The 27,437-nt window shown below is 35.4% G+C and overlaps 1 protein-coding gene across 2 annotated transcripts in view; it reads left to right on the top strand.

Annotated features, from left to right (window-relative positions):
• The window catches only part of PPP1R3A (protein phosphatase 1 regulatory subunit 3A), a 37,997-nt gene extending 32,342 nt beyond the window's left edge, over window positions 1-5,655 (top strand). For both annotated transcript variants that reach the window (XM_020915472.2, XM_020915473.2), the window contains 3 exons: window positions 178-236; window positions 333-457; window positions 2,377-5,655. In XM_020915472.2, the coding sequence (XP_020771131.2) occupies window positions 178-236; window positions 333-457; window positions 2,377-4,689 (2,497 nt within the window). In that variant the 3' untranslated portion in view covers window positions 4,690-5,655. The remainder of the gene's footprint in view (window positions 1-177; window positions 237-332; window positions 458-2,376) is intronic.
• The last annotated feature ends 21,782 nt before the right edge of the window (window positions 5,656-27,437 follow it).

Raw genomic sequence — 27,437 nt, 5'->3', positions numbered from 1 at the left:
CATTATTGCATCATTCTAAGAGTTCATTTTAATGAAAAAACATACAAAGTAATGCAAGAAAATGTGAAAAGTTATATAATATTTGTTTAGCTTGTAACTGGTTTGAATTTCCTATAATAAAAATGCTATACATTTATAGTCCCTGAAAAGCATAACATTTTGTTGTAAATTTAACAGTAAAGAAGAATCATCGGTAACATCAGATGAGAATAACTTTGAGAATTCAAAGCTTACAGGTAATACTTCTTTAATTTTTAAACAGAATATATTTCTTTTGTTTAAGCCTACAACTAGAACAATCTTACATAGGTACAATTATCTTAACTTTTCAGATACCTATATCCCAACAATTGTTTGTTCTCATGAGGACAAGGAAGACTTGGAAACCAGTAATCAAAATGTAAAAGATGTAAACAGGGCACAGGATGAACGTAATGAAAAAGAATTAGAGCCGATGGTAAGTATTCTGGTTGCCAAGGTATTAGAGAAGATGAATCCATTTATGCTTCAAAGATGCTGCAATGTCTGCTTTTCAACAGCTTCAACTAATATAATTTGCAAATGCGAAAGCATAGCCCGTTCTATCCTTGCGTCTCTGGCTTCATCAACAAGGCTAGTGATTTGATTTCAGTATGTTACTTCAGGTCTCTGCAGTGGCAAATTAATGACATTCATTTCTTATCTCTGTACCAGCGGCTCTGAGTCACAGTTTGTAGGAATTACAGAAGAGGTAGCGCTATCCTGATGTGCATTTCTAATCTTTGTGACAAGTGTACAGTTATCATAAACGCGTCTGTAAAATGAGAGGGCTGGACTGGATGATTGTTAGGGTTCTGTCCAGCTCTACAAGTCTGATTCTTGCATTTAGCAGCTTTTTTTTTTTTTTAACTTACTTCCATCTTTGTGAGAATCTCTAAGTTCTATATCATTGGAAAGTATTAAATTACCAAATGAGGATAAAATAGCTTGTGCCATAATTTTTAAACAGGAAACAAATTCAGAACTGTACAATTTAGTATTAAATTTGTTATCATAAATTTCACACTTCATGAACATTCAATCTATTTGGGATTTTTAGGGGGATGCTTTAGATAGCATTTTTATCACAAAGGAAGAAATAGGAGTAAATGAGTCACATAATGCAATTTATCCTTTACTGTATTTGGTTGGAGCTCATATCATTAGGATACATGGATTCATAATCATCGAAGATTAAAATGACATTTGCCTCTTCAAGTGTCAGTGCTGAAACAGAAAAAAAATAGAGCTCATCTCTTTCCCCACACATTCCACCCTTTCTGTAGTGATATGGAAGCTGCATCACTAAAGTATGCAATTTACTTTGCTCCAACTTTAAGAAACTACAAAGTTGTCACCCACTGTGAGAATTCTCACCAGCTGAAAGTTAACACAGCCATTTTTTTTAAACCACAGAATATAATGAAAGGACTCTGAAAAATCACATACTTCACCAATATACCTCATTACAATGAGCAGGCGCAAATATAAAGTTTGTTTAGAAGTTACTGAGATTGTACGTCCAATAAATGAACAGGGAGCTGTAATTTAGATGCTAATTTGCTCCATGCTGACGTTAATGCATAAAACAATGAAGCTCTATAATAGATGGAAATACAACCAAATCTGTGGAACCCACAGGCGTTGGCTTACAAGACAGCTGTGCAGTTGACAAGTAACATGAGCCTTATGTGAGAAGAAGGGGAAAACGTAAGATTTGCATATAATTATTGAGATCATGCAAATGTCAGTTATGAGGAGAAAAAAAAAACACAGGCATCTCACTGTTAAATCCTGACAGTTGGCATCACTGAAGAGCTCAAATACATTTGAGTACCAGTTGGCAGAGGGTCATTAAAACAGAATTTGCAGAGACATTAACTCCCTCACTTTTCTTTGAGTGACGTTTTGCTATTAATAGTTTGCAGAGGCTTTGCAGAAAACATATTAATAAGAGATACTATAATAGGGGCACCTACAGCAAGTGTAATGCAGCAAGGGGCATCCAGGAAGCTGCTCTCTAATTGATTAGCATGGAGCTATCAATGTGTATATCCTAAGTGAGGGGAAAGTGCAATGACAAGCAGGAATAGCTGAATAATACAATGTGATATTTGGAAGCTGGGGAGAAGAGTTATTAATTTTGGCCCCTTTTCTTATTAAACTCATTCCTAAGTCACAGCCTACAAGAATCTCCCCCAAACATTCATCTTTCAGAATTTGTGCAAAATCTACAAATGAAATGAATCAAGGAAATCTATCAGATAATCACTAGCCAAATTAATGGAAACTATCTAACTTGCTTTGTATATTTAAAAACAATAAAAATCATTATTTTTGTTGTTTTTATCCCTTAAGATAAACCAACACTTGCTAAGAAGTACTGCTTCTGGAGATGAAAAGAATACAGTCAATTTTCCAAATAAAGCTGAGAGGTTAGAGAAGAAGCAAATCCATGATGATGTACACACTGACTTGCTTAAAAGGCCTTTGTCTTCAAGTTCATCAGCAGAAAGATCCTTAAAGGGAGATTTTTACCACAAGGAAAAATATTTCTCAGGAAATGAGCATACTTATCAACATTCAGAGGAATTTACTTCAGATACAGGAGAAATCAAGCCATCATTGGGAAATACTAGTAGTGATGAAGTAGTACAATTACATGTTAGCAGCAAAGAAGTACTGGATGATAATGCTAATCCAGCCAAAGTGAGAGGCAGAGTGCAAATGTCTTGTCCTTCTGCAGACCAACTAATGGCAGACAACCTTAACAAAAAACTTGAAGGAGAAGCTAAAGAAATTGAAGTAAAAGATTGGGAATGTTTAAAAGATGACTTTCGCTTGGATTTCCATTCAGAAAAATCGATAGAAAAAGGATCTTCCAAGAAAGATTATGGCAATAGTAAGAATGAGGAGGAGGAGCAAAGAATATATTTAGGTGTTAATGAAAAACAAAGTAAAAGTTTTCAATCAGTCTTACATGACCAAGAAAGAAAGATGAGCCGCTCTGAAATAAGTGTGGAAGGGATGGGAGCCAGTAACAGAGACCTAACTGCTCTGCCGAGTAAAAACACCACAATTCATGACCAGTCAATCAGAGCAGATACGTTTCATTCACCAAGGACAAATCTAAGCCTGGAGGAAACTGTGTCAGCGGCCTCAGACTGTGATCTCTCGGCTAGCAAAGGCACTAGTCTAGGAGGGATGCCTGGTCAAGCTGGTTCACCAAGAAATGGAAATGTTTTGAGGAATAAGTACCTTTTCCAAGCTGAAGAAGAAAAATCAGTTTGGATTAATCCTGAAGATCAGAATAAGAACACACAGCATAAACAAAGTTGGAATGTTCTGGAAAGTCAGGAAAGAGCAAGAGGGAGTAAGACAACTATAACAGAGCAGTCCAAAGAACAAGCAGATTATGAAGACATGTGGGGAAAAAGAGATGATACAAGGAGCTTGAAAGTTAATCCTACACAAGAATTGTTTACCTGCCAAGAAACAGCAAGCTGTGAACTGTCTTCTCTAGCTGATCATGGTATTACTGAGAAAGCAGAAGCAGGTACAGCTTACATAATTAAGACAACATCAGAAAGTACTCTAGAATGCATGTCTGCTAGAGAAAAAGCAATAATTGCTAAGCTACCTCAAGAGACAGCACGAAGTGACAGGCCCATAGAGGTAAAGGAAACAGCGTTTGATCCACATGAAGGGAGAAATGATGATTCACATGATACCCTTTGTCAACGAGATACAGTAGGTGTAATCTATGACAATGATTTTGAAAAGAAGTCATGTTCAGGTATTTGTAATGTACATGTAGATGAAAAGGAGAAGGAAGAAACCATAGCTGTATATAATGCTGGGAAGACACATGACAAGAAGAAATGTGTCATTGGGAATACAACATCTGTAGAAGAATCCTCACAGGTCATTACAGGCAATCAAAAAGCAGCCTCAAAACTAGATTTACATTTGGGAATGTTACCAACAGACAAAAAAATACTTCCAGAGAATAGAGATCATGAGCAGGTCCAAGAATTATCAAAGAGAACAAATATAGATGCCATTATTCATTCTTCTTTAAACTCAGAGACTAATAGAACTTCTCAGAATGGCTCTCAGGTTTCCAATCACCATGCTAAAAGTTCGGTGTCATCTCACGAACAGGCCACTACTATAGAGCATGCAAGTTCTACCATGACGCTCCAATCTACTTCTAAGTCAGAATATAATTGTAATCCAACAAGTGAAATCCAGGGTACTGAAAAGCACTCTCATCCTGCATCTCCACTGGAAGAAGTTTCTAAAAGTTCAGGAATAGTGACATCAGGTAGTACAAAGGAAAGATGTATAGGCCAGATTGTCAAACAAGGAGAATGCAGTGTGGAGAAACCTCTAGGGCCAACGATTTTAATCAGTGAAGCTTCTGAGAACATAGAAGGGGTAAGGCATGAAAATGAAGGATTAATAAACTCTGGACAATCACTGTACTCTTCAGGTGACAAGGAATCTGACAGCCCTGCTTCTGATAGTCTCCCTGCCCAGGAAAGTCAATCTCAAAGTGAATCTCTGCTTTCAAAATACATCAACTCTAAAGTACCTTACTTCCTTTTGTTTCTGATATTTCTTGTAACCATCTATCAGTATGACTTAATGATTGGCTTGGCCTTCTAGCTTTTTTCATTGTACCGGCTATGCTGGGAAGGGGGAAGACAAAAAGAGTGTGTCAAAAAAGGAACCTCAGCACTATTATTGCTCTCTTAAAAGATAAGCTATTTAGCCCCAAACATTTGGATTGGTGAAAGAGACTATTCATTGTTCAAAGAGCCAGTGCAGTTTTTCTCTTGAAGGATCATTTAAAAAGGAATGCGTATGAAGTTTGCTCCTTCATATAAGTAATTATTCTATATAGGACCATTATATTTGGATCATTAAATACCTATATGAATATGAGATCTGAAGCACGTCAAGTTGAAATTAGGTACAGCTGTTGCTCCTTAGCAGGCTATGAAGTTTCAATGCTTCATGTCTCTTCACTACTTAAAGTGCCATTTCTTGCATTCATTTCTTTTGCAGTAAAGCTTCATTTTTTTCCCTGAGCGTATTTTTCCCTCTGTGGTTTTTAAAAATAGATAAAACACGGACAATGACAGAGGACTTTTTTTGGTCTTTGAATATTGACCATGAAATTTGCATTTACCACTGTATCATTTATCAGCACATTTTGATAAATCAAATCTTTCAACTTTAAGTTCATATTTTTAAGGACAACATCCAAGCATAGATTTAAGTTGAAGAAACACATTGTGTACCTGAACAACATATATACACATATATACGTTTTATCTCCTGCATACCTACAAAGTCAGGGCATTTGTAAGCCACATTTGCCAAAGACAGAAACAATTAAAAGATGATCTTTCAGTTTTACAAAATTAGGGGGATGGCCTTTCTTTAAGCAATATTTTTTCTCTTTTAAAGGAAGATTGTATAACACAGTTGAACAACTTTGACGTCAACTATTATTCAGAGTTGGAAATTTAAATTAAAAGTTCTACAAGCATTGCTTCAGAATGAATTTGTACCTATAAAGCATAAAGTATTAAGTGATAATAATTAAAAAAAAGATTTACAAAAGAACTACTCGGTATTTTTTTTTTTTGTCTTCAAGCAAATTTTTAACTTTTCTCACTATAAAACAATAAATTATTCCTCAAGGTGCTTTAAGAGAATAAACTAATCGTTGGTGATAGTCATATAGTTACCAACTTGTTAAATGATAACTCAAATTTTAAAAAGTCAAATAGGCAGGCAAGATCTTCTGATAGAGAAATGAATATCCAATATACCAGTGACTTTGGTTGCTGCTATTAGCTATGGCTAAGTATGTGAAATAATGGAACTAATCATTTTAGTCACATAGGTATAATGAAATTATTACTATACAATCAATTTTCAGCAACTATTTACTAAATGACTAAAATGTGCAAAATCTTGTGCTTTGTTCTACAATAGAGCACTTCCTTTGATACCCCAAACAGCTAATCCTCAGGGAGGAGGCATCAATAAGTAATCTGATGCTTTTGCCTTGGTCAGAAATATGGGAGAGAGTCACACTGAGGGAGCACATTTGGGTGATTTCTTTTTAACAGGAACTTCTTTCATAGAGAATGTAACATTGATCTTCAGAGAGAAAAGGTAATCTGTTCATGGACCTACAAAGGTGAATTCAATGACTAACACTAGTACACAGCATCCCACACTCCTAAGAAACAGGCATGTGTGGGAGGACCACACGAGAAGGAAGCATTTAATCTGACTTTCATGTGGTAGGAGATAGCTTCCTTAATTTTCTTAGGTTTAAGACAACTTTCTTAATTTCTTAATTAGGTACACAACTATTTCCAAATCCCCTAATTGCATGCTTGACTCAAGTCCCATTGAAATTGAATGCTTGACTTTAACTTTTTAGTTGAACAAATACAAACATCCTGAAGTAGAACTGAGGGCAAATATTTGATTGTTTGAGAAGGCATTTTTCATTAAATACAAGTGGGATACTGTAGCTGTACTTGGAATATTATCTCTAAAACTGCTATCTTGATAATTTTGTTGACAGGTCTGTATTACAACAAAGTTAAGGTTAGCATTTCTTCAGTTCTGAATGACTTGGCTTTTGCATTCTACCTTTAAGAGTTTCAGTCAATATGCAATATCTTATTAATGCAAAGAACACTATATTACTTTATGAACACAGGTGTCTGAACTGTAATTATTTTCTTATACATAAAAGAATGTAACGTCTTTAATCTCTTTTATTTGACTTTAACATTAACTTACTAAACCTTCTCATGCATACTTGCAATACTACAAAGAAGTTTCAAAGGACTTAAAATACATCATGTGTACTTCTCTGCAGGCAAAAAAGAAATAATCAGTGGTTTAACTGATTTTCCAATGACCACTTGTGAAGAATTGGAAATAAAATCATAAGAACTATGAAACTATTGCTAGGTGGAGGGGAGGTAGATTTTTGCAACCCATTTTGGTCACATCACTATGTTGGACAAGAAAAGTGGATCTCAGGAAGAACTGGCAGCCCCTGGTTAATAAAGATTTGACTCACATTTGGTCACATTTGGTCACATTTGATCACATTTGTTCACATCATAACAAGGATCACCTTTATAAGCTTAGCTGCCTTCATCATGTCCCCTCAAGTATTGGTTAAGAGCCAAAAGAGGATGTGTCATGAGAATAAACAAAAAGAAGTGTATTATTGCATATCTGTTTCTATAGTGGGTAAGAAACATGATGTAATAACCATCACCTTTTATCTTGCTGGACTTCTGACTATTAGAAACAAACTTCTAAAAAGTAATTGATGAGTCCAGCAGGTGTAGGTAGTACAATCAAATATCTTTAAAAAATCACATCTACATAAGCCACCAACATCTCAACAAACTTTTCAATGTAAGAATAAATGAGTCAATGAGATGACATTCTCAACCTATATATATATATATAAAATCATCATTTTGTAAGAGAGATAGGATCATCTTTTATATGTCATCATAAACCAATCTTCTGGTTAAATGGAAAACTTAAAAATATCCAGTGTAGATACAGGGAAATAAGTAAATTTTTTTCCAAATAGCATTCATGATACTTTCTTGGTAATTTTTTAGTCATGGAATATTATTTTATATTGCCAGGCCTGCTGTCTTCTTTATTAGGCTCAATTTTTGCACATAAATTTTGGCAAAAAAGCAAACAAAGCAAAACAAAAAACTAGCAGGAGAACTAGTGAAGATGCAGGCAGGAGAACAGCCACCCCCAGAGTCAATTCATCTACTGAACTCTGAAACCTTTAAAATTTTCAGAGTGAATACAGAAATTGATCTAGGCAATAAAGACTGTGGTTTGCTAATTAAGTTCTGTCTTAGCTGATTCCATGGAACTGAGAAATAGGATCTACTGTGATTCTGCAACAAGGTAAGAAAAGAATAGGGCAGGACATGCTCTTCCAACATCTACGCAGTCGTACTCCTACATGAAGAGAACAGCTTAAAAAGTTACTTTTATTTATTTAATTAATTTGCCTAATTTTTTTCTATTTCAGAAATAATTCATAATAAAACTCACAGAAATGTAAGTTACTTTTCATCTTTTAAAAATGGATTCAGTCACTAATAAAATATATTTCCATAATTTTACCCAAACCTCTTTAAAGAGCTAATCAAATTTTCACTAGCTTTGAACATGTTTTATAAGTAATGTCATTACTATACTATGCTAAAACTTTATTAAGCAAACAACTCTTTAAAAAGTTCAGTATTTTTATTTTGTGTCAATTCTATATTTGTTAGATACCTACATACTACCTTCATTTGTCAGATATGAAACAATGTTTTATATGAAAATTTAAGAAAAAATCAGCTAAGTCTTTTCCTAATATATTCAATTCTTTTATTCAAGATAATAAAGAGTAGCATGGGTAAGCAAAAAATGGATTACAGAGAAATTATTTTTGTTTGGCTGAGATGATGCCAAGACCCGATTTTGCAGCATACTTCAATGTCTAATTAAGTTACTGGTCTTGGTTGGAATCAGTGCATCATCCTTATTACCTCATCTGAACCATGCAGCCCTAATTTCCATCGGTCTTTGCTTCAAGTCTTCTGTCAGTCAAGCAGCTCACACTGTCCCAAGAACATGCCATGTTCATCTGTTCCTCTGTGTCTGCTCATGTACACTTCTTTGTCTAGAAGATTTCAGTTATCTTTCCTCCTCTCCTCCTTCCCAACTCTGTACATTTTTCTATCTTACTACTTTAATCCTTTTGAAGTCTACTATTTCAATTGGTGGTGTCTCTTCATTTTCAGGTCTCTTATGACACTAACTGTTGTGCATGCACTAGGAATTTGACTAATTATCCTAACTGGACTGCCTGTTTATTTAGGACAGGAACGTGACTTCTTCCATCCTATCACTTCACAAGGTCTAGCTTATAGGAATCCATAGTTAATACTTGTGAATAGAATAGAATTGTAGCAATGTCTTTTTCCTATCCTATCCTTGAAATGTGGACAGGATACTCTGAGATCTGATTAGCAAAGCTAAAACATTTTTGTATTAATAAGCCATCAAATACAATGTAGAAAAAGGCAAAGAAAATGTATCTACAAGACAGAGTGGTGTGGTGGATTTGGGATGTGGGAAAGGGAAAAAAAAATCTTTTCTTGCATACCTCTTAGCAATTAAATTGTTTTTCATATTAATTCTTCCTGGCACAGGAAACAGTCCCTTTGTTCTATTTCATGGGAAATATTATATAGATTATTTGTTAAAAGAATAGTAATGAATACCTAATTCACTGGCTAATGTGAAAACTAATAGAACAAGATATGTCTTCAAATAAAGAAGCTTAGTAGATTAAAAACCAACAGACATCACAAGGTATAAAGTGTAAGAAACTCAATCTTCCCAACTGCTGCCATGCCCTTCAAAAATGGCTGATCTCTCAATTTCACACCTGTTCTGCATGTCAACTTTTAGGATACACAAACAGAACAACTAGAAAAGATAGTAAGTGGATTTTTTAAATGGAAACATTTGCCTGATTAGCAAATGAGTTTATCTATATATACCTCAAACACACACACATATGCATGCACACATACACACACATAAATGCACGTATTCTAAGATCTAATAAATGACAGCAATGATAGTAAACTAGTAAGCAGTCTACTAATATCATATGGAGTGATATAGTAGTGAATATAATATAATATTGAAAAGGTTTATCTTTCCTTTGAACAGGTTCATTCTATTAAATTTAGATATGAAATTAATTTTATTTATTTTTGGCCATAGTACACAGTATATAAAATCTTAGTTTCCCAACCAGGGATTGAACCTGTACCCCTTGTATTGAAGTGTGGAGTCAACAGTAGACCATCAGGGAAGTTCTTAAATATGAAATTAAAATAACACAAAGCTATGCCTGTTTAGCAGGTAGAGTCTAAAGGAAAGCAGTATAAGGCCTAGAAATGTAGTAGCAAGGCATTTAGCAGCTTAAGACCATTAGACGATTTTTTAAACTCAAGATTTTTTTTAAAAAGCCAAATACATGTCTAGTCTATTGTAGAATTCATCAATATATGTATCAGTTGACTTGGTTCTGAGTGGAAGCAGATTTAAAATTCCCTAAAGATACACTCTATAAAACATAATATCAAACAACAGAGACAGCGGGTTTTACAAAATCACTACACAAGGTTAGAAATTCTCTTTGTAAACACTTAACCCATAACCCACTTTTAATAATTCTATGTAGATAGCTTTTATGTACAGTTAATAAAAATTTTTAGTGTAGGGTATTTATGAATATATCTTATATCTAAACCATTTTTATACATACAGTCAACAAATGATATTTGCTACTACATATTAAGCAATTCTTTACGGTTAATCCATAAATCTTTGGGAACATTCAGTTGTCATTTTTCATTATGCACCTGAACTTTGTGTTTAATGAAACAATTCTAAGCCCTACCTAAGAAAAAGAATAAAAGCTAAAGAAAAGATAATTTATTTCCTATCTTCACAGATATGAGCAGGTATATTTTAAATACATCTTTACTCTTTGAAAATTAGAAAGAAAAATAAGAGATTATAAATGTCATTCATATTTATTTCATAGTCTTTAGTATTTGAGATCAGGCATATTTTAAGCCTTTTTTCCTTCCATTTGAATTCTTTGGCCTACATGATCTTACTCCCATGTTTAAATTAGTATTTAAGTGCAGCATGTTAATGTTTTATTACAAGAATAAGTAAAGAAATCAGTTGTAGCCTGAATCTTTGAGTATAACATCTGTAACTGTATCTTTATTGACCTATGCATGTGAGGTTCAACTTTTAACAATAATAGATAGTAATAGTTATAATGACTATTTTTATTACACTATAATAGCCAACTCTTGAGTGTTAAATATAATTGGGCACTGATTTAAGTTCTTTATGTGAAAAACTCATTCATGTTTTACAACTTCATGAGAGAAGTACTATTACTTTTCCATTTTATAGATAGAAATAGATGCACAAAGGCTAGTTTTCCCAAGGTCATATCCTGGCATAGATTAAGACTCCAACAGTCTTTCCCCAGAGTTGATCCTCTTGAACATTGCACCATGTTTTTCCTTCAATTTATATATACCAAGTTATCTTAAAAACTGTAGTTATATGTTACCATGCTGCATGGTGCTATACTAGTATAGTATATAAATATATTACATACTGCAAGATATGAGTATACCATATCTCTCCCACAGATGATCATATCTTTGTAATGCTCTTATAAAGAAAGTTCTTAAAAATATTCTCTTCTCATCAGTTTATTCAAATGACCTAAAAAAAATACACATTGACCTCCTTCCAAGCCACAAGCATTGTGCTGGTCCCAAATCTTGCCTAATTTGAGTATAGTGAAGATAGAGTTCAATAATTGCAATATCTTGTTGCCAGTTCAACAGTAGAGGTAAGATCTGGGAACAGAAGTTGAACAAAGGAAGAACTATTTTGTCCTGTGAGGACTTTGCTTCTCATATTCAATATTTCATAAATGTGTTATCTTTTCACCACTATAATTTTTGGTATCAAGGAAATCATAATAAAACCTTCCAAATGTCCCATTGTAACTGGTATATTACATAACAACTACAATGAGGATACATATTGATGTGACTGCTATAGTGCTTATTTGTGATTGATGTAATTATTACCAGCATTCCTTTCACTTTCAAAAGCAATGTGAGTTGGATGAAAAATGAGGTCAGCCAAAAAGTCCAAGAAAATATCCTACTAATAGGTGTATTTCACTCTGTGTCACAAGAATAAAGGGGGAACTTCCTATATGAACATCATCCATAATCTACTGGCAGAATTCCTGTCCTTAGGTTTGTATAATATAATTCAGATATACTATTCCCTGGTCAGCCTAGGTAAAGAAGAACAACATTTCTGCAGATTCAGTATTGCAGAGGGCAATTAAAAAAATGTAGGGACGTTTTGTAAAGAATGTGCTGGTCAAAATCCATTAGAAATAAGTCATTTATATTACTGACACTGGATAATCATAACATTTTGGAATCTGATACTATAACCTAAAGCCTACTGAGATGGCTCAGGATATGATAATTCCGTCATTCAGTATAGTAAAAGTAAAACAAGATGGAAGAAACTTATGCCAAAGTTGTGGAAGCCATTGTATATTACTCAAAATTATAATGGCATATGTTGCTGGAAAGTGTATTATGAGTATATGTGTTGTTCATAATTTGTAAGAGGAACAAAATTTTTGTACATAAACTACATATTACTGACATTTAATAATCATGAGGCAAGACAGTAGTATTTTAACAGCAAAAATTAAAATATAAACAAATAATCACAAATAGCCAATAAGAGACAAAGACATTTTAAAGCAGAATGAGTGTCACTCCATCTAGTTTTGGCCTTTGCAATAACCTTCACTTTTAGCCTCACTTCACACAGGTGTGCTGTGCTAACATTGTGAATGATATTAGGTCAGTATTTCTTTCACTTCTGCTTAGAGGGTGTGCATTGGAACCTTATCCAAAGAACAATGATCATAATTTAAGACTGCAAAATATATTCATAATTAATGAATGGCAAAAAGCTAGCATAGTTGTCCTTGTTGCTATTTAGTCAGTAAGTTGTGTCCAACTCTTTGCAACCCCATGGACTGAAGCCCACCAGGTTCTCTGTTCATGAGATTTCCCAGGCAAGAATACTGAAGTGGGTTGTCATTTCCTCCTGGAGGGGATCTTCCTGACCCAGGGATTGAACCCACATCTGCTGTGTCCCCTGCATTGGCAGGTGGATTCTTTATCACCAAGACAGCTAGCAAGATGTATGCTCCCTAAAATAGAATTCTCCAATGGCAGTCTTGCACCCTGAATATATATATACCCAAAAGTTAGCTGTTAAGAGTTCCCTGGATCTCAATTCTTAACTCCTAGATGAGAGAAATTTATTCAGATGTTCGTTCTAGATGCAACCCATTGTTTCCCAGTAACTGGAGGCAGAGGGTGACAGAGGGACTCACTGTAAAGGAAATGTTTGTAGGTTCTTGAGGGGTAGGTGGGAAAATGGAATTTGTAATGTGTGTCTCTAAAGTGCCAATTTTTATATTTTATAGATATATTTCTGCTTCTTTTTTTCATTTTGTAGATTTAAATGGCCCAAATTTCTATAGATTTATAGTAGATATTGATACTAGGTAAGGCAAGTTCCTATACATTGTTCTTTAAAACTCTGTAACTCTTGCCCTTTGCTGTTCTTCCACAAAAATTGTAGTATCAACTTATCAAAGTTTCATGAAAAACTTAATTTTTAATGTATTTTTACTGAATGTACACATTAATTTTGGCTCCCTGATGACTCAGATAGTAAAGACTCTGTCTGCCATGTGGGAGACATGGGTTCGATCCCTGGGTTGGGAAGATCCCCTGGAGGCGGGCATGGGACCCACTCCAGTATTCCTGCAGTATTCTTCTGGTATTCAGTATACTCCAGTATCCACAGAGACAGAGGAGCCTGGTGGACTACAGTCCATGGGGTCGCAAAGAGTTGGACGAGACTGAGCGACTAAGCACAGCACATACATTAATTTGAGGAGAATTGACATTTTAAAATATTTTTAAAATGAAAATAGTTTTTCCATCCAAAAGAATAATATATTTCTTATTCATTTCTGTTCCTTCAATTATGATTTCAAAATATTCTCCATAAATACATTGCACATTTACTATTAGATACACTCCTAAATCTTGGAGGAAGAAATGGCAACCCATTCCAATATTCTTGTCTAGAAAATTCCATGGACAGAGAAGTCTGGAGGGCTACAGTCCATAGAGTCACAAAGAGTCAGACCAGGACTGAGTGACTAACCACCACACTCCATAAATACCTTATGGATTTTTTTTTTTACTATTTTGAATGAACCATTTTTCCTATTATATCTTCCTTGGGGAAATCATTGATATTTTGTAACACTTGATTTTTATTTGTCACTTATTCAACTACTTTGCCAAAGTTTCTCACTAGTTCTGCTGCTAAGTCACTTCAGTCGTGTCCGACTCTGTGCGACCCTATCCCTGGGATTCTCCAGGCAAGAACACTGGAGTGGGTTGCCATTTCCTTCCCCAGCACATAAAAGTGAAAAGTGAAAAGTGAAAGTGAAGTTACTCAGTCCTGTCTGACTCTTCGCAACCCCAGGGACTGCAGCCTACCAGGCTCCTCCGTCCATGGGATTTTCCAGGCAAGAGTACTGGAGTGGGGTGCCATTGCCTTCTCACTAGTTCTACTAGTTGTTAGTTTAATATTTTGGTCATTATGTCAATAATGCATAAAACAATATTGAGTTTTATATGTCCTTTTATGTTATGCATCTTGCCAAATTCTGTCAATAGTACAACTAGTTTGTGTTATTTTTAATTCACTTACTTCTGTTTTCTTTTTCTTGTTTTCTTGAGATAAATGTATACCCTATTTATTTTTAATTCTTTCTCTTAAAAAAAGTTCACTTAAACCAAATATTTTTAACCATGTTCAGTTGATTTTGAGATAATTACCTATATCTTAAAAACATGTGTGTGTTTAAAACATATGTATATACATATATACAATATTTAAACATTTTAATTCCCTTTTATTTCCTGTTTCCCATAATTTCCATTATAATTTAACACCTGAGTTATTTAACAAGACATTTAATTTTTTATGATCTTTTATAATTGATACAAATTACATTACACTACTGTCATAGAATGTGGTTGACAGCCATTGTTTGAAGTGATAGTATTTCCTTTGTGATCTACTGCATTGTCAGTGTAATTAGTCTATGTACACATTCTTTTTTGGGTAGAGTTCTCTATGTATTTATTAGGTCATGTTTCATAAATCTGTTGTTCAAAATCTATTCAAAGTCCAGAAAATATCTCATGCAAATATCTACAGTCAACTAATTTATGACAGAGGAGGCAAGAATATACAATAGAGAAAAGACAGTCTCTTCAATAAGTGGTGCTGGTAAATTGGACAGCTACATGCAAAAGAATGAAATCAGAACATTCTCTGACACTATACAGAAAAATAAACTCAAAATGGATTAAAGACCTAAATGCAAGATGGGATACTATAAACTCTTACAGGTAAGCAGAACACTGTGACATACATGGTAGCAAGATCTTTTTTGGCCCATCTCCTAGAGTAATGAAAATAAAAACAAAAATAAACAAGTGGGATTTAATTAAAATCAAAAGCTTTTGCACAGCAAAGAAAGCCATAAACAAAATGAAAAGACAACCCACAGAAAGAGAAAATATTTGCAAAGAAAGTGGCTGACAAGGGATTAATCTCCAATATATAAAACCAGCTCATGCAGCTCAACATCAGAAATGCAAATAACCCAATCAAAAAAAAAAAAAAGGGCGGAAGATCTAAACAGATATCTATATGTACCTGACTTTAAGAAAATTAAATGTGCATTAATTTTTCAAAACACCATCCTTGTAGAGAAGGGGGACAAAAAGAAGCAAATGTAGAAAAATATGGGAAATCTATTGAAAATGTGTTCATTTTCCCAGTACCCCTGGACTCCCCCATCCTGCAACACAAAATTAGTGCAGCTCACCTTTTCATCAAAATTCCACTGTAACTCAAAAAGCAATATGGCTGGAAGTCTCCTGGTACCTACATAGGAGTGTAGTTTTTATAGATATTAAACAAAAATCTCTAAATTAAATTTGCCTTTATATATTCTTTTAAAATATAGAAGCCACTGGCCCCAGGCAGCCACCCTCCAAGGCGTCCAGTGTTGGTAATATGACAGTCTACTTTTGGTTCAAGTTTTAACAAAAATAAAACTCTACTTCCATGGTTAATTGCACTTTGTAATTTAAAGAAAATCAAATTTAAAAAAACCTGTGAACTTACTTTAATTTAAAACTGTATATGGTATTCTCTATTTGCTAGGAATTTGATATTTGGAAAGAAGAAAATACAGTCAGCCCTTCATATTTGCATATCCATGGATTCAACTGAAGGATGGAAAATAATTGAAAAAAATTCCATGAAATTCCAAAACACAAAACGTGTATCTGCCACCCATCTTCAACTGTTTACATAGCACTTACATTATATTTGAGCTTTCCTGGTGGCTCGGACAGTAAAGAATCTGTCTGCAGTGCAGGAGGCCTGAGTTTGATTCCTGAGTCAAGAAGATCCCCTGGAGTAGGAAATGGCAACCCAGTCCAGTATTCTTGCCTGGAGAATTCCATGGACAGAGGAACCTTGTGGGCAACAGTCCTTGGGGTCACAAAGAGCTGGTCGTGACTGAGTGACTAACACTACACTATGTACGTATAGACATCTTCCAAAAAAGACATACAGATGGCTGAGAGCATTGAAAGATGCTCAACATCACTAATTATTAGAAAAATGCAAGCCAGAAAAACTATGAGATATTACCTCATACCAGTCAGGAAACATCATCAAAATATCTACAAACAATAAATACTGGAGAGGGAGTGCAGGAAAGGGAACCCTCCTACACTGTTGGTGGAAATATGAATCTGTACAGTCAGTATGGAGAACAGTATGGAGGTTCCTTAAAAAACTAAAAGCAGAGGTACCACATGATCCAGTAATTCAACTCCTGGGCATATATCTGAAGAAAGCCACAATTCAAAAAGATACATGCTCGTGCAACTCTATTTACCATAGCTAAGACATGGAAGCTATCTAAATGTCTATCGACAGAGGAATGAATGAAGACGATGTGGGGGCTTCCCTAGCGGCTCAGCAGTAAAGAATCCACTGCCAGTGCAGGAGACACAGGACTGAACCCTCTGGAAGACCCCACACGCTGCAGAGCAGTGAAGCTCATGCGCCACATCCATTGAGCCTGTGCGCTAGAGTCCAGGAGCCACAACTCCCGAGCCCACGTGCTGCAACTACTGAAGCCCACGTGTCCCAGAGCTCATGTTCTGCAACAAGACAAGCCATCACAGCGAGAAGCCCAAGCACCGCAAGTAGAGAGTAGCCCCTGCTTGCTGCAACTAGAGAAAAGCCTACGCAACAACAAAGACCCAGCACAGCCAAAAATAAATGAATAAATAGGAATTATTAAAAAAGAAAAAAGAATGTGCGGTACATATACACAATGGAACATAGCCATTCAAGAACAAAATGATGTCATTTGCAATGATATGGGTGCACCTAGAGAATGTCATACCGAGTGAAGTGAGTCAGACAGAGAGAGATAAATATCATACAATATAGCTTATATGTGGAATCTAGAAAAATGGTACAAATAAGCCTATTTAGAAAACAAAAATAGAGTCACACATGTATAAAACAAACCTACAGTTAACAAGGCGTAAGGCGGGAGGAATACATTGGGAAATTGGGATTGAGGTATACACACCTATATCTAAAATAGGAAGTAATGAGAACCTGTTATACAACACAGGTAACTCTATTCAAGACTCTATAATGACCTGTATGGTAATAGAATCTAAAACAAATGGTCACATGTTTATGGCTGTTTCACTGTGTTGTACAGCAGAATCTAACACAACACTGTAAATCAACTATACTTCAATAACAGTATAGTTGAATTCTAATATTTAGCCTGCTTTGACAATCATTACTTAAAATCCCCTAATACTATGAAATTATCCATTTCTTCTTGTAATTGTGCTAGTTTTGCTTTAAATATTTAAGACTCTTAGCTTTCACTTGAAAATAAAATGCAAATTTTACCATCTCTTAGTTACTTTTTCCTGTATTACTGTACATGACATTCTTATTAATAATTGCCTTAAATTATATGCCATCAGATATTAATATTGATGTACTGGATTTCTTATGATTAGTGCAGTTTTCCTCATCACTTTATATTTCTTACAGTTATACTTAAAAAATACAACCTATAATCTGTCTTTTAACACAGGAGTTTGAGCCATTCATGGTATTTTGATTAGGTAATACATTTGGACTTATCTTTACCATTATTTTGAGTTTCTATTTTAAGTTTTTCTTTACCCTCTGTCCTGTATTCTTAATGAATTTCTTGAATTACCCATCTAATTCAGTAGTTGTGTCTTCTACTTTGTCTAATAGGAGTTATTTTTCATTTTAATAACCATGATTTTTATTTAAATATACAGAATTTGTTCTTCTTCATACTTAGCCATTTTCACTTTTTCTTCTTCAAAAAATAATTCTGTATACCTGAAACTAACTCAAAATTGTAAATTAGAAAATATTGTAAAAGAATGTTCAAACTACCGCACAATTGCACTCATCTCGCAAGCCAGCAAAATAATGCTCAAAATTCTCCAAGTCAGGCTTCAACAGTACATGAACCGTGAACTTCCAGATGTTCAAGCTGGATTTAGAAAAGGCAGAGAAACCAGAGATCAAATTGCCAACGTCCACTGGATCATCGAAAAAGCAACACAGTTCCAGAGAAAATCTGCTTTATTGATTACACCAAAGCCTTTGACTGTGTAGATCACAACAAACTGTGGAAAATTCTTCAAGAGATGGGAATACTAGACCATCTTACCTGCCTCCTGAGAAGTCTGTATGCAGGTCAAGAAGCAACAGTTAGAACTGGATATGGAACAACAGACTGGTTCAAATTGGGAAAGGAGTTCGTCAAGGCTGTATATTGTCATCCTGCTTGTTTAACATATATGCAGAGTATGTCATGTGAAATGCCAGGCAGGATGAAGCACAAGCTAGAATCAAGATTGCTGGGAGAAATATCAATAACCTCATATATGCAGATGACACCACTCTTATGGCAGAAAGTGAAGAGGAACTGAAGAGCCCCTTGATGAAAGTGAAAGAGGAGAGTGAAACAGCTGGCTTAAAACTCAACATTCAGAAAACTATGCTCATGGCATCCGGTCCTATCACTTCATGGCAAATAGATGGAGAAACAATGGAAACAGTGAAAACTTTATATTTTGGGACTCCAAAATCACTGCAGATGGTGAGTGCGGCCATGAAATTAAGACGCTTGCTCCTTGGAAGAAAAGCTGTGACTAACCTAGACAGCATATTAAAAAGCAGAGACATTACTTTGCCAACAAAAGCCCTGTTTAGTCAAAGCCACTGTTTTTCCAGTGGTCATGTATGGATGTGAGAGTTGTACTATGAGGAAAACTGAGCACTGAAGAATTGATGCTTTTGAACTGTGGTGTTGGAGAAGACTCTTGAGAGTCCCTCAGACTGCAAGGAGATCAAACCAGTCAATCCTAAAGGAAATCAGTCCTGAATATCCATTTGGAAGGACTAATGCTGAAGCTTAAATTCCAGTAATTTGGCCACCTGATGGGAAGAACTGACTCACTGGAAAAGACCCTGATGCTGGGAAAGATTGAAGGCAGGAGGAGAAGGGGATGACAGAGGATGAGATGGTTGTATGGCATCACCAATTCAATGGACATGATTGAGCAAGCCCCGGGAGTTGGTGATGGACAGGGAAGCCTGGTGTGCTGCAGTCCATGGGGTCTCAAATAGTCAGACATGACTGAGTGGCTGAACTGAACTAATTGTAAATCAAGTATACTTTAATAAAAATATAATTCCTTGCTACTTGAAAATAAAAGTTATTCCTTTTATCACTTTGATTATCTTAAACGGTGATATCTAAAATCTCCAGTGGAATCCTCCATTTGTTTGAAGGGATTGTAACCGGTGTTGATTTGCTGCCGCTCTGCTGTGCTCCTCATGTCCAACTCTTGGTGGCCTCATGGACTATAGCCTCCCAGCTTCCTCTGCCCATGGAATTTTCCAGGCAAGAACACTGGAGTGGGGTTCCATTATCTACTCCAAGTGGGGTATCGTCCCAACGCAAGGATCAAATCCATTTTTCTTGCATCTTCTGCATTGGCAGGTGGATTTTTTACAACTAGCACCACCTGGGAAGCCCATTGTTGATTTGCTTTGAACTATATTTGGTATTTGATTTCTTCATGTGTTTTAGGATTTTGGTTTAATAAATTCATTGTCTCTCTCCTTCTCAGAGTTCATTTCTCCCTATCTCAACACTGTTTGCCATTGTCTTCACCTGGCTTCTTGATCCTCACATATGGAGCATAATAATACCACCAGAATTGGGGACTTCCATACTGTGGAGAAAATAGAAATATTGCAGATTCTGTCAAGTTCAAAGTTCCTTGGTTGTTCTGTGCTATTCTTAGTAGGGAGAATACATTTGTATTCTCCTTAGAGCTGGAACTTGTTAAAGTTACATTTTAGGTATAGTCTGTGTTTTCATGAAAAGGAGAGACAACTTCAGTCTGTGGTTTCTAATTGAACATGCTTTAGCCATCATTATCAAATGTTGTTTTCAGTTATTCCATTTTGTATGTGTCATATCCAGGGATATTGCAGGAGTGGGAGTTAGGAAGGAGATAAATTCAGCCCTGCATATTAGCTAAAATTGATGTTAAAGCGAGAGGGAAGATATTATATATATTGGCTGTATCTGTTTCAATACTATATATTTAGGATTATCATATAGCCAAGTTTACTCCAAAGAAATAATTTATTTAGAAGGCTTAATTGATCAATGCCAATTTTAACATTAGTAAGAGAATTATTGAGTGTATTGTCTTTTATTCTCTTTGATGGGTACTAAGAGTATCCTGAAAGTAATAAGAATTTAGATTTAGATAGACATAATATATGAAATTTACCTTGATTCATGAACATAACATTCCAGGTTCCTATGCAAAACTGTTCTTTACAGCATCAGACTTTACTTCAATCACCAGACACATCTACAGCTGGGCGCTGTTTTTACTTTGATTCCATCTCTTCATTCTTTCTGGAGTTATTTTTCCAGTCTTCTCCAGTAGCATGTTGGGCACTTACTGATCTGGGGAGTTCATCTTTCAGTGTCATATATTTTTGCCTTTTCATATGGTTCATGGGATTTTCAAGGCAAGAATACTGAAGTGTTTTGCCATTCCCTTCTCCAGTGGACCACATTTTGTCAGAACTCTCTACCATGACCTGTCCATCTTGGGTGGACCTACATGATATGGCTTCTAGTTTCATCAAGTTAGACAAAGAGCCTCTTGATGTGAAAAAAGAGAATGAAAAGTGAAAAAGGAGAATGAAAAAGCTGGCTTAAAACTCAACATTCAGAAAACTAAGATCATGGCAGCCGGTCCCATCACTTCATGGCCAATAGATGGGAAACAATGGAAATTGTGACAGATTTTATTTTTGGGGACTCCAAAATCACCACAGATGGTGACTGCAGCCATGAAATTAAAAGATGCTTGCTCCTTAGAAGAAAAGCTATGACAAAACTAGACAGCATATTTATTTATTTATTATTATTATTTTTTCATTTATCTTTACCAGTTGGAGGCCAACCACCCCACAATATTGTAGTGGTTCCTGTCACACACTGACATGAATCAGCCATGGATTTACATGTATTCCCCATCCCGATCCCCCCCCCCCCCCCACCTCCCTCTCTACCTGATTCCTCTGGGTCTTCCCAGTGCACCAGGCCTGAGCACTTGTCTCACGCATCCAACCTGGGCTGGCGATCTGTTTCACCCTAGATAATATACATGTTTCAATGCTGTTCTCTTAAAACATCCCACCCTCGCCTTCTCCCACAGAGTCCAAAAGTCTGTTCTAGACAGCATATTTAAAAGCAGAGATATTACTTTGCTGACAAAGGTCCATCTAGTTGAAGCTATGGTTTTGCCAGTAGTCATATATGGATGTGAGAGTTGGACTATAAGGAAAACTAAGTGCCAAAAGAATTGATGCTTTTGAACTGTGGTGTTGGAGAAGATTCTCGAGAGTCCCTTGGACTGCAAGGAGATCAAACCAGTCAGTCCTAAAGGAAATCAGTCTGGAATATTCATTGGAAGGACTGATGCTGAAGCTGAAATTCCAATACTTCGGCCACCTGATGCGAAGAACCTACTCATTGGAAAAGACCCTGATGCTGGGAAGATTGAAGGCAGGAGGAGAAGGGGACGACAGAGGCGCATAGAGTTGGATATGACGGAGTGACTGAACTGAACCGAACTGAATTGTTATGTGAAGCTAGTTTCTCAAATATTTATGATGGATCCGTAAATCACACAATTATATATCCTTTGGTGGATTTCAAAATATGTAGAGCTTATATTTCAAAATGATCATGTTTGAAAGGAAAGGAAATGATCTATTACTAGAGCGTCTTAAACATTTGATAAAATATTGGTTTCACTGTGACCTAAGCATTCTCTAGGGTTTGAAATGTACATGGCCAAATTACTGGTGCAATCACACAGCATTTGTCCTGAAATTCAAGTTCATGCATTTGCATTAGTTAATACTATTTTTTCTCATATTCCTGCTTCTTGTAACAGGGAAACTGAACGTGGGTTGTGCAAGAGAATACAATATCATTGAGAAACCTGAGAGAAAATTCAACTTTTGGATTTTTAGACTTTATCTTTGCCACTTTCATATTCATCCCACTCTCCTCTTTTTTGTTTCTATCCTTGCCCCTTCGAGTATATTACATATCGAGATGACCTCAGACATGAAAACATATGTACATGTGAATTTAAGGACGAGGTCAAGGCAGATTAGTGTTTGCTATGGTTCCACTAAAGTATAATATCACTGAAATATGAAATATCACTTAATATTACATAGATTCTTCTCATTAAATGTCTAGAGAAAAGAGATGAAAAAATTATTTCAGTGGTTAAAACCACATTAGCCAAAGATTGATTTAGACTACTCTCATGTTTTAGTTTCAAAAGACATGACCAAATTGAACAACATCAAAATACTTCATTGCAATCTCACTGTTGGATATTTATGCCACTCTGCTGAACCACATCATGGAGTATGGTAGAGCTAACAAGTTACCCAGTCCTGACAATTATAAAATTTCTTTCATCTTATTCAGAGAAGGCCTGGTATATATTTATTTTCATTACAGGAAAATACATTTTTATGGATTACCTCATCAAAAACATGCTGTAATATTACCGAGAAAATTGAGTATGGTTCCTCAGATAACAAAACAATTCCTGTATGGGAAAAGATTGAATTAAGTTGGGATTTTACTAGAATATTGAGCAAATACTTCATCTTTGATATGTCAGTGCTACCTGAGGACCTTTAGAGAATTTTTTCCTTCCAACTTATAAATTAAAATTCTGCTGTAGATGTTACCAAGTAGATTCCCTGAGAATATTCCTGAGTATATTCGCACTCAGGTCTTTCCAAGTATCCTTCTTACCACAAAGATAGTTTTTAGAATAATTTAGGTAAAGTCAGTAGAAATCTTGAGTTCAAAACACAAAAGTTTAGACAAACATATGTTTTATTATGAGAAAAAGTTAGTAATTCTATAGCTGTTTCTCACATTATTGCAACTATAACTGACCATAACTATTTCCTAAAGTAATAGATGTTAGTTAATTTCTGTGTAAGTTTATAAGTACACAACTCTGTGAAAATGATAATCTGGGTAGCATTGGGAATGATTTCACAGAGAAGCTGGCTCATTAGCAAGTTCTTAAAGCTAGAATAGGATTTTGATAGGAGGTGAGAAAGTAAGAAGTGTTTTACCCAAGAGGGTTGAATTAATTTAACTCAACAAATAATTAGAACTATAATAAATAGAGCTAACTTCTAATCAGCACTGCTATGTGCTTGGCACTACTCTAAATATTTAACATGAATTATCTAGTTTAATCTATTAAAGAATACATGTGTTAGGCACTATTAATGTTTTCATTTTATAGATAAAGCCCTGAGGCACAGAGAGATCACTCAACTATTAAGTGGTACTATCAGGATTCAATTCAGAGCAGCCAACTCCAAAGCCCACACTGTTAAAAACGAGGATCCTGGAGTCAACAGCCTGGCTTCAAATTCTGGCTTCATCTACAACACTGAGGTTAGTTCCTGGCCTTCCTGGGTAAGTGCCTGGATAAATCTTGTTGTTTAGTCACTCAATCATGTTAGACTCTTGGCAACCCCATGTACTACTGTAGCCCACCAGGCTCCTCTGTTCATGGGATATTAAAGGTAACAATATTGAAGTGGGTTGCCATTTCCTACTCCAGGGGATCTCCCTGACTCAGGGATTAAACCTGCATCTCCTGCTTTGGCAGGCAGATTCTTTACCACTGAGCCACCTGGGAAGCCTAGATAAATGTTAACTATTTTAATTATGTTTATTGTTATTAATAACGAACTTCTCTGTCATTGCTACTTCTCTGTGGCTATATGAAAGTTATTCAATGTACTGTAGATGATGCAAACATGTCAGATTGAAGGTCTTAGTCCTCAATGAACTTTCAGTTTTCTGGGAGCAACAGATATAAACCCAGCGGTATAACGGGCTAAGTATAGGGGGGATTAATTTCAACTAGAAGAGATTAAGGAAGAACCCAGAGGTGGTCTCTAATCAGAACCTAGGAGAGTGATGCTTACAGTTGAAGACACAGGAGGGAAGGCTTACAGGGTGAGAGGACCCTGTGCACAAAGGCACAGTGTTTTAGAAATGTTCAGAATGTGTTTGGAGAATAGCTTAACTCATATTTACTTTAAGGGAGGGGAGAGCAGTGAGTGCAAAGACAGGAAAGCAAGCCTTAAGTTCATGTCTCCTGGAGCCCTGAAGAGGTCTTTAAACAAAGCAGTGGCAGTTCAAAGGCATTTCTGGAACACATTTTAGTAACAAGACACAGAGTAGAGAAAGAGGGGGCAGGGTTACTAATATAGACTTGAAAACTAATTCGGGCTTGCTGCCACCATTTTATTTCACCTTCATAATTCTAACTAAAATCTGATTAATTGTGTGTGTGTGCTGGACAGGTTGCTTACTATTTTGGTCCTCAGTTTCTCACCTACAGAATGAGGGAGTAAAAATGGATAGATATATGATCATCAGCTTCTAGGAGTCATGGACTCCCTCTGCTTGACTTTGTGCCTAAATACTTTCACATGTAATTTTTGTTCATGATGTGTGCTATGCTTAGTCGCTCAGTTATGTACAACTCTTTGCAAACCCACGGACTGGGGCCCGCCAGGCTCCTCTATCTGGGGATTCTCCAGGCAAAAGTACTGGAGTGGATTGCCATGTCCTCCTCCAGGGGGGTCTTCCCAACCCAGGGATCGAACCCAGGCCTCCCACATTGCAGGCAGATTCTTTACCATCTGAGCCACCAGGAAAGCCCAAGAATACTGGAGTGGGCAGCCTGTCCCTTCTCCAGGAGATCTTCCTGACTCATGAACTGAACCAGGGTCTCCTGCATTGCAGGTGGATTCTTTTATCCAGTGAGCTATCAGGGCTCATGACAGTGGTCAAAAATATGAATATCTTCCCTCTCTAAGTAAATACTGATTTTATTTAATATTTCTATCCATCTAGCACATAACCTTATATTATTATTATTTTTACCTTATTTTCATTTCTTCTCAACTAAAGTTCATTAAAGACCATATTTTATTCTTCTATACATGAACACATTAGCATATGATATAAGCTCAAATAAATTTCACTTACTTAGTTGATTAATGGCTATATGATATTCTATGTTTTGATTATATTCCTTCACCAGTGAGTCAAAAAATTTACCAAATTAAGTTTTTAAAATAAATTCTGTATGTGAAATTAAAAGGTTAATATATTTTACTGTCACTGCTTACATAAACTAAAAATTTGCCATTATTTCTGTTGTGTGTATTTTTATATCTTATCTTCAAAACTGGGAGAGGTACCACAAAAAACAGTGGAAGAGGATTTTTTTTCCCTCAAAATAAATATACAAATCCACAGAGTAAGAAACAATTACACAAAGGTTACTTTTAAGATTCTGAAAAGTCTAAATATTTTATCTATTCCAAGCAAGGAGAACTGCCCTCAAGTTAAACGGCTTCTATTTGGGAACTTTTGTTGTGATTTTTACATTGACCATAGAGTCACATTGCTCTTTGGACTAGAGTAAAACATAGTATTCCTTGATATTTGAAGTCTGAATGTCCCCTAGATACTTTAAGATGCTACAGCAAACAAAGTCCTGTTGGTCTGAAAAGCCACTAGAAGCAAATCTTAAAACTAATTATGGTTCTTCTGCTGAGAGTTTCTTTAAGAGTCACTTTCCAATTTCTGTCAAACATTTGCAGTTCTAGTACAAATACATTTATACTTTTTCAGAATTAATGCATATCAACCTCAAGATAGTGTTTGCCTTTCACTGTGAAACAGAGAAAGGTTGTGAAGAAATTTCCAAGGAATTAAAATATTAACTCTTAATATCCTATTTTAATTTTGCAAAAACCTAATGGACCCACTCTTAACCATCATACAGCTACACAATTATCTGAAAGATTTAGAATGATCTCATTGCCAATTTGGGCTTTGAAGAAAACAATATCAGGTTCATTAAAATGTTTCATAAAAACTCTCTGAACTGATTGTATTGCCAATCTAAACTTTAGTGGATAATCACTAACCATTTTTTATTCTGGTTACTTTTATTACTTTTCCCCACAGAAAGAGCAGCAATATGTTCCCTGTACTATTTTCTGATCATCACATCTGAGGCAGAAGTGGCTGTAAATGACACATCTCCCTAGTCAGGCGTTGCATGGACTTTCAACATTTAAGGTGTCTTTGCTGACATCATTTTTTTGTTGTTGTTCTAGAAAGGGAAGAAAATTGAATTAAGTCCAGTTTGTCTCTAACGCTCATGTCTTACTATTTGTTCAAAGAGAAGAAGCAAAATCAATAAAACGTCTAATTGAGCCATTTTCACCAATTATCAATAGAAACTTATTATTTAAAAATCAACATTTGGTACTTAGGCAAATGCCATATATTATAAGAATTATATGAATAAAAATTCAATTTGTGTTAGCCTGTGAAATGCAAAGGTTTATTGTCACCATCTCAACTAAATAATTCATAGAAGACATCTCTTGTGGCCTCTAATATATTAACCACCTGAATGAAATGAAGGCTACTATTTAGAATTCACTAACATATCCAATAAAATGTGTAAAGTTCTATTAACTAGATTTATATAACACATTTTTCTTTTGATAATCATACCTTTTACGATATTCAAGGATATATCTGCTTTATACCACGTAAATGAATGACTCACTTATTTTTTTCCTGCTTCATTGTCATTTGACTGAACCCCATAGTTATATCCAACAAGAAGTAAGTTAAAAATGAAGTTTCTGTCAACTATTTTCCACTAGCAAACATAGTGACTCACCTTCCAAATAAAAGCATATCAACATGAAAGTTTCCCAAGGGTATATTC

This window comes from Odocoileus virginianus, chromosome 1 (genome assembly GCF_023699985.2).
Source record: "Odocoileus virginianus isolate 20LAN1187 ecotype Illinois chromosome 1, Ovbor_1.2, whole genome shotgun sequence".
NCBI lineage: Eukaryota > Metazoa > Chordata > Mammalia > Artiodactyla > Cervidae > Odocoileus > Odocoileus virginianus.
This window is presented reverse-complemented; position numbering and strand designations above follow the sequence as displayed.